The sequence below is a fragment of the Hemiscyllium ocellatum genome, chromosome 7, assembly GCF_020745735.1.
Source record: "Hemiscyllium ocellatum isolate sHemOce1 chromosome 7, sHemOce1.pat.X.cur, whole genome shotgun sequence".
In the NCBI taxonomy this organism is placed as follows: domain Eukaryota; kingdom Metazoa; phylum Chordata; class Chondrichthyes; order Orectolobiformes; family Hemiscylliidae; genus Hemiscyllium; species Hemiscyllium ocellatum.
In genome coordinates, this window is record NC_083407.1 from 20,633,995 (window position 1) to 20,647,400 (window position 13,406).

Consider the following 13,406-nt stretch of genomic DNA (forward strand, 5'->3'; position numbering starts at 1 on the left):
GTCAAAGCACAGCAGGCCAGGCAGCATCTCAGGAATAGGGAATTCGACGTTTCGAGCATAAGCCCTTCATCAGGAAAAGGGCTTATGCTCGAAACGTCGAATTCCCTATTCCTGAAATGCTGCCTGGCCTGCTGTGCTTTGACCAGCAACACATTTTCAGCTGTGATCTCCAGCATCTGCAGACCTCATTTTTTACTGGGATCAGAGAATCCCTACACTGTAGAAGGGATTTGGCCCATTGAGTCCACACTGGCTCTCTGAAGAGTGTCCCACCCAGATCCATCCCCCATCTCATCCCTGTAACCCTGCATTTCCCATGGCTAATCCATTAACCTAAAAATCCCCGGACACTATGGGCAATTTTGCATGTCCTATCTGCCTTATCCTGCACATCTTTGGACTGTAGGAGGAAGCCAGAGCACCCAGGGGAAAACCCACACAAACACTAAGAGACTATGCAAAGTCTATACAGTTTCCCAAGGCTTGAATCAAACCCGGGTGCTGTGAGGCAGCAGTACGAACCACTGAGCCACCATGCCACCCACAGTCAGGATGGAGCAATTTAGCTATGAAGAGAAGCTGGATACACTCAGGTGTGCCACAAGGGAATTTCCTTGTGAACTGAAATGAAAAGGGTTAGGCAAAAGCTTGATATGGGGGAGCTTGTCTCCACAGAACGTGGTTGAGGCCAAAACATTAAATATTTTCAAGCAGGAGTTAGATACAGTTCAGAGGGCTAAAAGGTGTGGGGAGAGAGTGGGAACAAGGTACCGAGTTGGATGATCAGCTATGATTAACTTGTATGGTGGAGCAGGCAAAGGCCAAATGTCCTACTCCTGCTCCGATATATTTCAATGTTTTAAAGTGGCAGAAAGAGGTGAAGCATCATTGCTGTTTAGAGAAGAAATTCTGGAGCCTGTGGTCAGGCACAGCAATGGTCAGATATGGCCAATTCACCTAACCTCCAGTTCACATTTTTGGACTGTGGGAGAAAACCAGAGTACCCGGAAGAAACCCACACAGACACGGGGAGATTGTGCAAACTCCACACAGACAGTTGCCCGAGGCAGGAATTGGCACTGTGAGGCAGCAGTGCTAACCACTGAGCCACTGTGCTGCCCATAGAGGGATTTGGGTCGGGTGCTGGCAGGTGGGACTAGATTGGGTTGGAATATCTGGTCAGCATGGATGAGTTGGACCGAAGGGTCTGTTTCCGTGCTGTACATCTCTATGACTCTATGTGAAGGCAGGCTGCCACTTATCTGGAGCTTGTAGAGTTCAGTGAGGAGTGGATTGTAAAATTATAAATGGGAGGAGGTGAGAACTTGAATGACTGAAACTTCAGGTTGTAAACTTCAGAGTTGTGGCATTGTAGAGAATTGGAAAGTTTTAAGTAGAGAATTCTAAAGTTTTTAAAGGCCTGATCAGTTGAAATATATGATCACTAGTTGAACTGGTTGAACTTACACAGATGGGGAAGGAAGAAACCATGGAGGGGCAAGGATGAGAATTTAAGTGTGAGATGATCAAGTATCCCTCCTTTCAGCATCATATTTTCTCCTTGCTCTCTGTAACATTTGAACGCTTTTGCGATTGTCAATAAACTATCTAAGGCAAATTGCTTCAAGAGTTTTTAAATAAGAGCAATTATGGATTTAACATTGTTTTCTATCCTTCTTTATTTTGCAGATTAAATAGAACATGGCAACGAGTGCTGTTCCAAGTGATAATCTCCCCACATACAAACTTGTGGTGGTGGGTGATGGTGGTGTTGGAAAAAGTGCTCTCACCATCCAATTCTTTCAAAAGATTTTTGTGCCAGATTATGACCCAACAATTGAAGACTCTTACTTGAAACACACAGAAATCGATGGGCAGTGGGCCATTCTGGATGGTAAGTTTAATTAGAGGGGTTAATTATTTATCCCAGTAACAAGTACAGTTTTCCACATTCCAAAAGGATTGTTGCTAAGCAATGGAATGTATTATGTACAGCAACATTTAACCTAATTGTTTTTTATAGAATCCCTACAGTGAGGAAGCAAGCCATTTGGCCCATTGATTCCACACTGACCCTGTTAAGAGCATCCCACTCAGATCCACCCAGTCCGGGTAACCCTGCATTTCCCATGGGCAATCCACCACAAGTGCACATGGAGTTATAGAGATCTACAGCATGGAAACAAACCCTTCAGTCCAACCCGTCCATGCCGACCAGATATCCCAACCCAATCTAGTCCCACCTAGTCTAGTCCAGCACCCGGCCCATATCCCTCCAAACCCTTCCTATTCATATACCCATCCAAATGCCTCTTAAATGTTGCAATTGTACTAGCTTCCACCACATCCTCTGGCAGCTCATTCCATACACGTACCACCCTCTGCGTGAAAACGTTGCCCCTTAGGTCTCTTTTATATCTTTCCCCTTTCACCCTAAACCTATGCCCTCTAGTTCTGGACTCCACGACCCCAGGGAAAAGACTTTGTCTATTTATCCTATCCATGCCCCTCATATTTTGTAAACCCACACAAACACGGGGTGAACATGCAAACTCCATATGGCCAGACAATCACCCAAGGGTAGAATCGAACCCAGGACCTGGTGTTTGGGGAGGGGGTGCAGGGGGCAAAAGTGCTAACCACTGAGCCACTGTGATGTCCTAACGTTTTATTTCAGAACTTTACCCAAAGCAAACGAACATTGAGTAATGGTCCTTTTCATGGATATTATACCAAGCATTGCAAATAAAGTATCAAAATATTCCCCTTTCATACCATCACACCCATCCCCACCTGACACCCAACATTCAAAACAATCATTATTGCAGAGAGTAAATAAGAATTGTTAAAAGTTTCTAATTTAAAACCCTGGATGTCTCAGGCATTTTACAGTTTCTATTTTAGGAGCAACAGCTTGTATTTATATTGTGTTTTGTAACATCACAAAGCTCTGAGTTTCACAGGAGCTTTATTCTACATGATGTCACTGAGCTAAAAAAAGAGACTTTGGGACAGATGGGCAAAGGTTTGGTCAGAGGTTTATGGAGACTTTAATGAGTATTTTAAGGGAAGAAAGAGGCTTCGGCAGAATGTTCCCACACTTGAGGTTTATGCAGTTACCAGCACCACATTAAACCCATCTGGTTCACTAATGTCCTTTTACTGAAATGAATCTGCTCTCCTTTCAGACTCTGGCCTACATGTGGCTGACAAACAATGATGTGGTTGATACTCAAACACCCTCTGCCAGCCACTCAGTTCAAGGGCAGTTAGGAATGGGTAGAAAATCAAATAGATAGTGATATCAATGATTCAGACATCCCATGAAAGAATAAAGAAAGCAATTTCAGATGGAATGCTTACCTTTATCTCCGTCACATAGGATTTCATTTGCAACCTTACTAAGGTCTGCTTTAGCACTGTGGGAACCTGAATGGAGTGATTTAAACTTAGAGTTCCAGGAACGTAAATGTGCATTTGAGGGACAGCAGTGTGCCTGATGGCTTGGGAGAGAATCACAAAACCAGAAGATAACTGAATACCAGAACAAACCAGCACAAGCTGGAAGAACAGTACCTCATTTTCCACTTGGGAACTCTGCAGCTTTCTGGACTCAATGTAGAGTTTGACAATTTTAGAGATTGAGGCGCCTTCTTATATGTCCTTACCCCAACCCTCACACTAGGCCTTACTATCACATGCTTGCCATTACACACTACCCATTGCCAGCCATGAATAGTCTCCACTAGTAGCTATTCATCCTCCCAGGCTGATCATTATCCACTCCTTTGGCTGTCCAACTGTTCTTCCTCTTTGATCTCTATGTCCATCTATCGTTTGCTCCTCACCCCCTCCCCCACCCTATCTTCTACATTAAAAAAAACAACTTTTTCCAAGCTACCATCTGAGGAAGGGTCACTCGACCCTAAATGTTAACTCTGATTTCTCTCCACAGATGCTGCCATACCTGCTGAGCTTTTCCAGCAATTTCTGCTTTTGTTTCCTGATGAAGGATTTATGTCCAAAATGTCAAATCTCCTGCTTCTCGGATGCTGCCTGACCTGCTGTGCTTTTCCAGTGTCACACTTTTTGATTTTGTTTCGAGTGTAGAAGCTAATTGAATTTGAAAAGTCCCAATGAAATTCAGACAGTATTAAGATCCCATTTCTTACATCTAGAACATGGTAAAAGGAGCAAAAAGTTTTTAAAAAGGGGGGCTGGTGAATCAAAATGACAGGGGGCTGTAATTATTATGGTTTTATGGATCTTAGCAGTGAAAAGACTCCTTTTAAATCTTTACTTTTTAAAAAATAAGACCTTTTTTAATGTAGATGTTAAAAACTGAAGTGTGTTTAAAGTCAAACTCAAGTGTTTGCATTTTCTCATTTTATGGCATAGTTTTCAGTGAGATTCAGCAAGTCAACTTCAGCTTTCCTCATGCAATCTTCTACCTTTCAGCTCATTAAATATGTAACCGGCCTCTCCGCACCCATTCCGTAGAATTGTACATCCGGAGACAGTGCCAGGGTTTTGCAACGTTGTTGTGCAATGTTGGCTACATATTTAAACACCAGCTTCATGGCACTTCAGATTGTACAAGCCTGAAACTGCCCTTCACACTGTGATCCTGTAATGTTATCCTGAAGGAAAAGCAAGCTGACTTCTCGTTTCAACCGCAGGGAGGCGCTGGTGGACAGAACTATGTCCTTTTTTTACCCCCTCTGCCGACGGACGTAGAAGATTGCACCACCAGACCCAGCCAACTCGCACTGAGATAACAGTCTGAGTCAGTGCAGTGTCCTGGCCAAAACACAGGGCGTAGCAATGCAGGGAGAAGGTTAATGATTTTCTGCTGTCCACAAGAGACGTGCCACCATCTTCACTCCACTACTCAGTCTCTCAGGACCACCAGTCACTCTAATTCTGTCACTGTGTGCCCCCTCTCACCAAGATGAGTTTATCTCTCATTATTGCATCCGTCATGTTACTCAATAGTAGCCATTTACCACATCCTCCTAATCTACTCACACCTCCTTTCCTCTGTGCTTCCTGTTCGAACAATGGGAACTCCTTATCTCTTCTCCTGTTCTGCCTCACCACTAATTTCTCTTCCATCCACTTCTATCACATTCAACCCCTCTTTTTGTTTCACTGCAGGAAAGATCGGCCCATCCCCAGACTGGAATCAAACAGACCACTTGACCGACTGTGGCAATACCATCTAACTAATCCTGGTCCCCTTTCATCACATAAAGAACTGGCCCCCTTTGACATACAGCCATCATTTGTTTGAAGCACACGCAGTGTGTTTACCTTGTGAGTAGTAGGCCCATGCTGTCGGTGTGATATTGATGTTGCCCAGTATCTTACACTAACATGTTCAACGCATTAACTGGCCAGTGCTGTCTACTCTCTCCCTCTGTGCTGAAAAGCAATACATGCCATAAAGCCTGGCAGCTTTCAAGCATGCACAAAGTGAACGAGCCCTAGGAAAATTAGCTAAGAGCCTGTGGAGATGCATGTGTGTCCCTGGGACTAATGCGAACTGGAAGAAGCCTGTAAATCATAGGTGTCCCTGGACTCGCAAGTGAAATTGTCAAAGTCTGAGGTGCTGTGTGAGTTGATCTGAAAGCAGCAATGCTGATGTATGGTGATGTCCATGTGCATGAAAGAGGAGCTTGAAGGGGCATTGTAGTGCAGAAAGAGTTTGCTGAAATACTACAGCGCTGCCAATGGATAACCAGTAGATGTTTAAGGAAGGACAGGAGAATTGTAAAATGCGTAGCGCAATTGGCAAATATTGCAATGCAAGTACATGGAAGTAAGATAGTCACTGCTCATTGACAAGATTCGGAACTTATCATTTAAACCCTGGCTGAGAAACTGATTTTTTACATTCTTGCCATATTTTCCTGACATTCTCACCATTGGCTCAAACAAGTTTAAAATTCCAGCTGAAGATTCCAGAGTTTGTACCCTGCCCCTGACTGTCAACATATTAATTTGTGTATTAATGCCTATTTGACTTATATAACAATCCAAAACATGTCAAATTATATTTCTAATCAGCTGTAATCAAATTTATTTTGCTGAAACAAGCACAATACTCCTCTAAGTGCGTTCTTGATACATTTAGAAAGTTTAAGTTTGCTTCAACACAATTTTCTGTTGGATTGGAAGCTGAAACTTGTATCATGATGCCTGCATTTCTTTTTGAATGAAATAACATTGCAGACTTTAAATCAGACACAGTGTGTAGAAGATGCCAAATATATGGTGACATGAGTACAATGCAAGGCATCCCTTTGGACACAATCTATCAATGTGCAATTCTATCAGTCTTCCACTCCTGACTTATTAAACCCTTTCCTTCTCAAGAAATTATGGAACGTAATGGTGGAATATGATTTTCGGATGAATTTTACAAGTAAGATCTCCATCTACTATGTGTCTTTGCTCTTAAACCCAGGTTTACGGAGGGGTTTTATTTTTCCTACCAGCTTCCTTTGCCTGCTCGCTTGGACTTGGAGTGAGTAGAACCTTGATGGAGGCTGTGCTAAGCTTTTGGAACCAGGGATAATATATTTGTCCCAATAGTCTAGGCTTGATTTGTACAAAGACACTAGAAATAAAAAAAACAAAGTTCTGACCTTATGAACTGTACAATTCAAATACAAAACCTTAAATCCTGAACTCCATCCATTCTCAACAAGCTATTTTATCCATATGGTATTTTCACTTTTAGTAATTTTGAGGACTAGTGTAATTTTAATGCAAAGTATGGCAGTAAATCAGCCAATTTCAATATTGTTTTTTGATATGGTAAATGGAAGATGTAATTCAGGAAGTATTGTGTTATTCACCATTTGGACTATCTAACCCTGCTTGTGTAACAAAGTCTGTAAGGAATTAAAATGTTGAGCTTGTCTCCTGGCAACCTGCACAGCCGTGTTTGTGCTTTGACTAAAAGCAGAAGAAATAACAGGAACAGATCATTCTACACGACTACTCAGTAACATCATGGCTGATGGTGCTGTTTAAAAGTGAAATGGCAGACTAGATGGTTGAATGGCCTCTTCTATTGTATCAATCTGTGATTCTACTTTTCCAATCTATATCCCAAATTGTCTTAATCCCTTGAGAATTACGTATGTATAAGGGCATTTGACAAAACAAACAAAGCCAACTAAAATTGTTAAGCTTGAAGGACCAAATGACCTATTCCTTTTCATTTTTCTGAAGTTCTATTGACTTGAAAGTTAGCAGAGGATGGCAGTGGTCAGGGTTTAATTCCTATCCAAAATGAATATTGAGGTATCTTGTACTCCTGGTTGCTATGGGTCTGTAGCACAGCACGACTTTTCATTCAGTATTGTTTGGAGACACAACAGAGTGAGAGGCTTTTCTTAATTCATTGGTTATATAGTTAAAAGGTTGCTGCATAATCTGAGATTAGTAGAAATCTATACAAAATACTAAAGGCTGTGTAGCCTAGTTGGATCGATGATCTCATCTTCTCATTGACTAGCACAATGGACTGAAGGGTTAATCTTCCTCTTGCCTTCCTAAACAGAAAAGGTTGTAGGACTATTGGTAAATCACAGCAGAGTGTGAGTAATTGAATAGCTCTCTCAAAGGGCTAACATGATCCAAATAAAACAAATGGCCCACTTCTGGGCTGTGTGATTCTCTATAAAGGTGGAATCACCTCATTGCTGATACTTAACTCCTGTCACTATTGGATTAAGGTTATGCTGCAGTCATTTTACCCACAAACTTGATTTTCCAATCGTACACTTAGAAATTTGGCTCTTTGTTTGTGATCATGGCTTCTAAAGTTTAACATTGGCACAGTGGTTAGCACTGCTGCCTCACAAAGTCAGAGACGTGGGTCCCATTCCAGCCCTCAGTGGCTGTCTGTGTGGAGTAGGCACATTCTCCCTGTACCTGCAGGGTTTCTGCCAGGTGCTCCCACAGTCAGGTTAGGTGGATTGACCACGCTAAATTATCTTGTAGTGTCTAGAGGTGTGCAGACTAGCTGGATTCGCCAAGGTAAATGCAGGGTTATGGGAATAGGGGTAGGGGTCTATGCCTGGGTGAGATGCTGTTGTTGAATCATTGGGTTGAATAGCCTCTTTCCACTCTTGGGATTCTATGACGTATTGCAGATTTTATCCAGTCCTCATCTTTACATGGGTATTGACAGACCCATTTTAACATGACAGCAGCAGCACTTTTAATGCAGCTTCTAGTATTGATTTAGAATCTCTAAAGGTGAGATATGGTTTCTTAACTTGATGATCATGAGTTACAATCCAGTATTCATTCGCTAGCTTTAAGTACCATCCTGACCTCCTTGGTTTGCACTCTGCAGTTATAATGATGGTGAATATTTATAAACCCCTGTTTGAGCCCCACCTGGAGGATTGTGTCTAAGTCTGGGCATCTCGCTTGAGGGTGGATGTGAAGGTGTTCAAGGGAGTGCAGAAAAATATTGCAAGAATGACACAGCTGGCTCACAGCACCAAGGATCTGTGTTCGATTCCAGCCTTGAGCGATTACCTTGTATCTGTTTGGAGTTTGCACATGCTCCTTCTGTCTGCGTGGGTTTCCTCTGGGTGCTCCAGTTTCCTCCCACAATCCAAAGATGTAGAGGTTAGACAGATTGGCCATGCTAAATTGCCCTTCGTGTCCCTGGATGTGCAGCCTATGCGGATTAGCCATGGGAAATGCAGGATTACAGGGATAGGGTGGGTCTGGGTGGGATGCTTTAAAAGGATGGCACAGTAGCTCAATGGCCAGCGCTGCTGCCTCATAGCACCAGGGACCCGGGTTCCATTCCAGCCTCTGGTCTGTCTGTGTGGAGTTTGCATGTTCTCCCCATGTCTGTATGGGTTTGCTCTGGTTTCCTCCCGCAGTCCAGAGACTGTGTAGGTTAGGTGCATGAGTCAGGGGTCAATGTAGAGTAATGGGGTAGGGGAATGGTTTTGGGTGGGATATTCTTCAAAGGGTCGGTATGGACTTGTTGGGCTGAAGGGCCTGTTTCCGAACTGTAGGGGTTCTAATTTTAAAAAGTTGAGAAAGGCCGTACACCTGTAAGAGAGACTTCAGTTATGCGAAAGCATCAAAGAAACTGGATTTGATAGGGCTGCTCAAATCCATCAAGAGTCTGGACAGAGTACATGAGTGAGGGGGTGAGAACCAGAGAGCACCAGATTAAAATATTGGCATGCAAATTAAAGACTACATGTTGAAAAATGTTTTTAACACTGAGTAATTAGAGCCTGCAATAAAATGAACACAGAAAATACTGGAGAAGCTCAGCAGGTTTGGCAGCATTTGTGGAGAGAGCAACAGAGTTAACATTTTGAGACAGGTATGACTTATAGAATAGGAGAATCCATACAGTGTGGAAACGGGCCCTTCAGCCCAACAAGTCCACACTGACCCTCTGAAGAGTAACCCACGCAGACCTATCCCCTACTCTACATTTACCCTGACTAATACACCTAATCAACACATCCCTGAACACTATGGGCAATTCGGTATGGCCAATTCACCTAACCAGATGTCTTTGGGCAGGAACCAGAGCACCTGGAGGAAACCCACACAGGCACAGACAATGTGCAAACTCCACACAGACAGTCACCTGAAGCTGGAATTGAACCTGGGTCCTGGTGCTGTGAGGCAGCAGTGCTAACCACTGAGGCACCGTAATGCCCCCATTCCTTCTGCACTGAGTTTGCAATGCATTACCTGAGAGTGTGACGGAAGTTGGTTCAATGAAGGCTTTTGAAAGAGAATTATATAATTATCTGAATGGGAAACAGCATTACAGGGCAAAGGCAGAAGTGTTGAATTCGCAGAGTTGTTTTCGCCAGAAAGCTATGGGCTGAATGTCCTCTTGTCCTCATTTTTAAATGACTCTGAACAACCTACAGAGATGTGGTGAAAGAATATTTGTGTTGTATCTCCTATCACCTCCTTGTGTTAATTCCATCCAAGGGTAATGGCTAATCAAAGTTAAGGTCCGGAGGGTGATAATCCTGTTCTTATCTAAATATTGATTGAATACATATGATAATAAATGATTCAATGTAAAATACAGTGAAAAAATTATACCATCACTATCCATCAGTGCCATTTTCTTCCATTTGACATAAAATATAAAGGAAGATAACTTAAAGAGAGTCCAACGTTTTCTTTGCCGCAGCCAGAGTCCTGCTCTGGACTTCACCAGCCCATCTCACTCCGGGCTACACCAAAGATTCACCAAAGATCCTCAGACAGCACCTAAACCTGCAACCACTTCCAATTAGAAGGACACAGACATATGGGAATACCACCATCTTCAAATTCCTCTTCAAGCCACTCGCCATCCTGACTTGGAAATACATTGCCACTCCTTCACTGTCGCTGGGTCAAAATTCCACCCACCCCCCGCCCCTGCCCATGGCTTTGCGGGTCAACCCACAGCAGGTGGAGCAGTGATTCAAGAAGGTACCTCACCACCACCTTTTCAAGGGCAACTGGAGATGGGCCATAAACGCTGGCCCAGCATGCAACACCCACATCCTACATAATGAATTAAAGAAAGCACCGGCCCATGTCATTCCACCACAGTGTCCCGTTCCAGGTTTCACCAGCCCATCCCACTCTGGGCTACCCCAGCCCATGCCATGCCATCATTATTTATTTGTTGTCTGATGCAATTTCTTAGTTCACCTGCAAGTGAACCCAAAACCTTTTTCCAAAATTGCTGCAGAATAGCTAGAATGGTAAATTGAATATCACACTGCGAAATGTCACTATGTTCCTCCAAGATTTGGTTTGAGGTGTAGTGTAACCACAAAAAGAAGTCATCTCAGGCCTTAAATTAAAAGCAAGCTCTCAAATTAGATACTTCTACTAGCGAGGTGCACACACGAACTGTTTTCATAACGGCATATTCTCTTGGTTTTGCAAAGCTTGTAAGTTTTGTTTTGAATATGTGTGTGTACAATAGATCATCTTAAGGTACGTTATTTGAAAAGTTGTGGCCTTGGTCTTTCCAGAACCAGTTTGATTCCTACCACTGGTATAAGTGTTGAGTATTCTCAGCACTGAGTTCTGAAGTTTCCTTCCTCTGAGTTTTATCAGCGCCAAGGCAGCTGGCATCTGAAAGCTGCAAAGGAAGGCTTTGTTTAATGACCTCATGGTAGTAGTGAAGGCACATTAGTAAAGTAATTGCCATGGGAGTTTGGGAGTGAATACCTTTCTAACATTACTTCCATGTTCTTGTTTATATTGGCCACATAATGACTCAAGCAAAACAAACCAATTTTTTAAAGTAAATTTATGAGACATCGCTTCAGCCTCCCTGTTGCTGATATTCGTGCCTGAATTCACATGCACATTGTTGAGACCATCATTATTTTTCTTTTCTCTTTTCGGTCCAGGTGAGAGTTGCATTTGAGAATTGAACTTGTTTTTAAAAAGCAGGAGAGAACAAAAGACTAATGTTTTACTTTTGGGACCTGGTCTGGAAAGATAATGCAGGTTAATTACTGCTGTATGAATGCTGTAGGTGATTCAACACCAAGATGTTGTTACGCCCAGGGACTGGCAGCTGGTTGGATGTTGCATTGGTCAATAAGGGAGATTAGTGCTGACTAGCCAACCAGAAGGAATGTTGAAAAAGAAAGAGAAAACAAAGAGTAAACTGGCTCTGACTGGGTTTTAGAGAGGAAGCAAGTTTTGCTTTAGAAGCTGCTGGGCTGGGTTTATTTTGTTTTGGTTTTGCTCACTCTACTTATTCCCCAGTTATAAACTTGTTGGAAGTTCTGAGAAAAGAATTCCAGTCAGAAGAAAAAAGTGCAATCTTCAGGTAGTCTGTAAAGCAGTTTGCATTGGCAGGTGGCTTTGGAATTCAAACAAGATAATCAGTCCCACATGCCTATAATACAGTCCATCTCAAAAGATTTCATAACAGCTTGGTATTCATCATTAAAATGGTTATCAAATGGCCAATTATGATTATTTATTTACTTTTCAAATTGATAGCTTTAACTGTGTCTGTCAGTATGGAAGTGGGGTTATATTAAATGATTATTGGACTTTAGCTCATAGATATTAGACTGGCCTGTTGTTCATCTGTGTTCTGCTAAAGTTACATTATTAATAATATATTGTTTAGTTTTGCTTAAGCTATAAACTTAGCATTCAAGATCCAATATTAGTAAAGTCTGGATAGGAACAATTCGGCAATTTTAGTTGAATGTTTTGAGATGACAGTGTTGTGAATCCAGTGATAGTAAGACTGATTAGGTTTGGCTGCTACCCCTGTGTTGTGACACTGTCAGCTCTCAGCAATATTGTTCACGCACATGAAGTCAATTTCCACTTGTATGCCAAGTGTACCCCTGCAATGCATCTTGACCTCTGTAACTGTTGAAAAATGTGTTGCTGGAAAAGCTGGAATTCCTGAAGAAGGGCTTATGCCCGAAACGTCGACTCTCCTGCTCCTTGGATGCCTTCTGCCCTGCTGCGCTTTTCCAGCAACGCATTTTTCAGTTCCGATCTCCAGCATCTGCAGTCCTCACTTCCTCCGTAACTGTTGACATTCTATAGCTACTTAGTTGACATTGTTACAGATGAGCCAGCCAAAACCTTTCGATTTGTTACTGACATCAGTTCTATAGCCTTGTCCACTGACTGCATCCTCACCATACTCTCAAACTGGACCATGTGTATGTAACTTGCATGCCTGTTCATGGTTTGAGCTGAGGTTGTCTCCATCATCTACACCACTTATTTCCACCTTCGCAATATTGCTTACATCTGCCCCAGCCTCAGTTAATGTGCTTCTGCACCCAATATCAGCATCAATATTGCCTCCCAGTTTGACATCTGCAGTGGTTTCCCTCATACAATCCACAACATGTGCGAAGCGGTTTTGCACACGTTATGCAAAATCCTGCTCAATATCACCCTGTTCTCCTTGACCTCCAGATTTCCCAAATCCCTTTGCACTGAAATCAAAATCCCTAATCCTTTTTTATAATCTCTCCTGTCCTCACCCTTTCTAATTCAGTGTCCTTCTTGAGTATTAGCTTGCAGCTCATACCATCTATTCTCCAGGGCTGACCATCTGTATGTATACACTTCCATTCTATAGAAATTATGAGCATTCCTTTCTAATCTCTGCAACTCCCTCTTTCTGAAAACCTGTCACATCCATTCCTGCCTTTGTGAGTCTATTTTATTAGCCGGGCTATTATTCATGCCTCTTACCCAGTCCACTCTGAAAAGTACAATGGAGCACTTAGTACACTAAAGTTACTATATTGATAAAGTATTGCCAAAATCTTATTTTTCTGCCAGTATTAACCAACACTCGCTCCTGTAAAACAAATAGGCACCATTTT

The 13,406-nt window shown here is 42.5% G+C and overlaps 1 protein-coding gene across 4 annotated transcripts in view; it reads left to right on the top strand.

Moving 5' to 3' along the window:
- The window catches only part of LOC132817024 (ras-related protein M-Ras), a 63,655-nt gene that overhangs the window by 18,877 nt on the left and 31,372 nt on the right, over window positions 1–13,406 (top strand). For all 4 annotated transcript variants that reach the window (XM_060827021.1, XM_060827020.1, XM_060827023.1 and 1 more), the window contains one exon: window positions 1,690–1,894. In XM_060827021.1, the coding sequence (XP_060683004.1) occupies window positions 1,702–1,894 (193 nt within the window). In that variant the 5' untranslated portion in view covers window positions 1,690–1,701. The remainder of the gene's footprint in view (window positions 1–1,689; window positions 1,895–13,406) is intronic.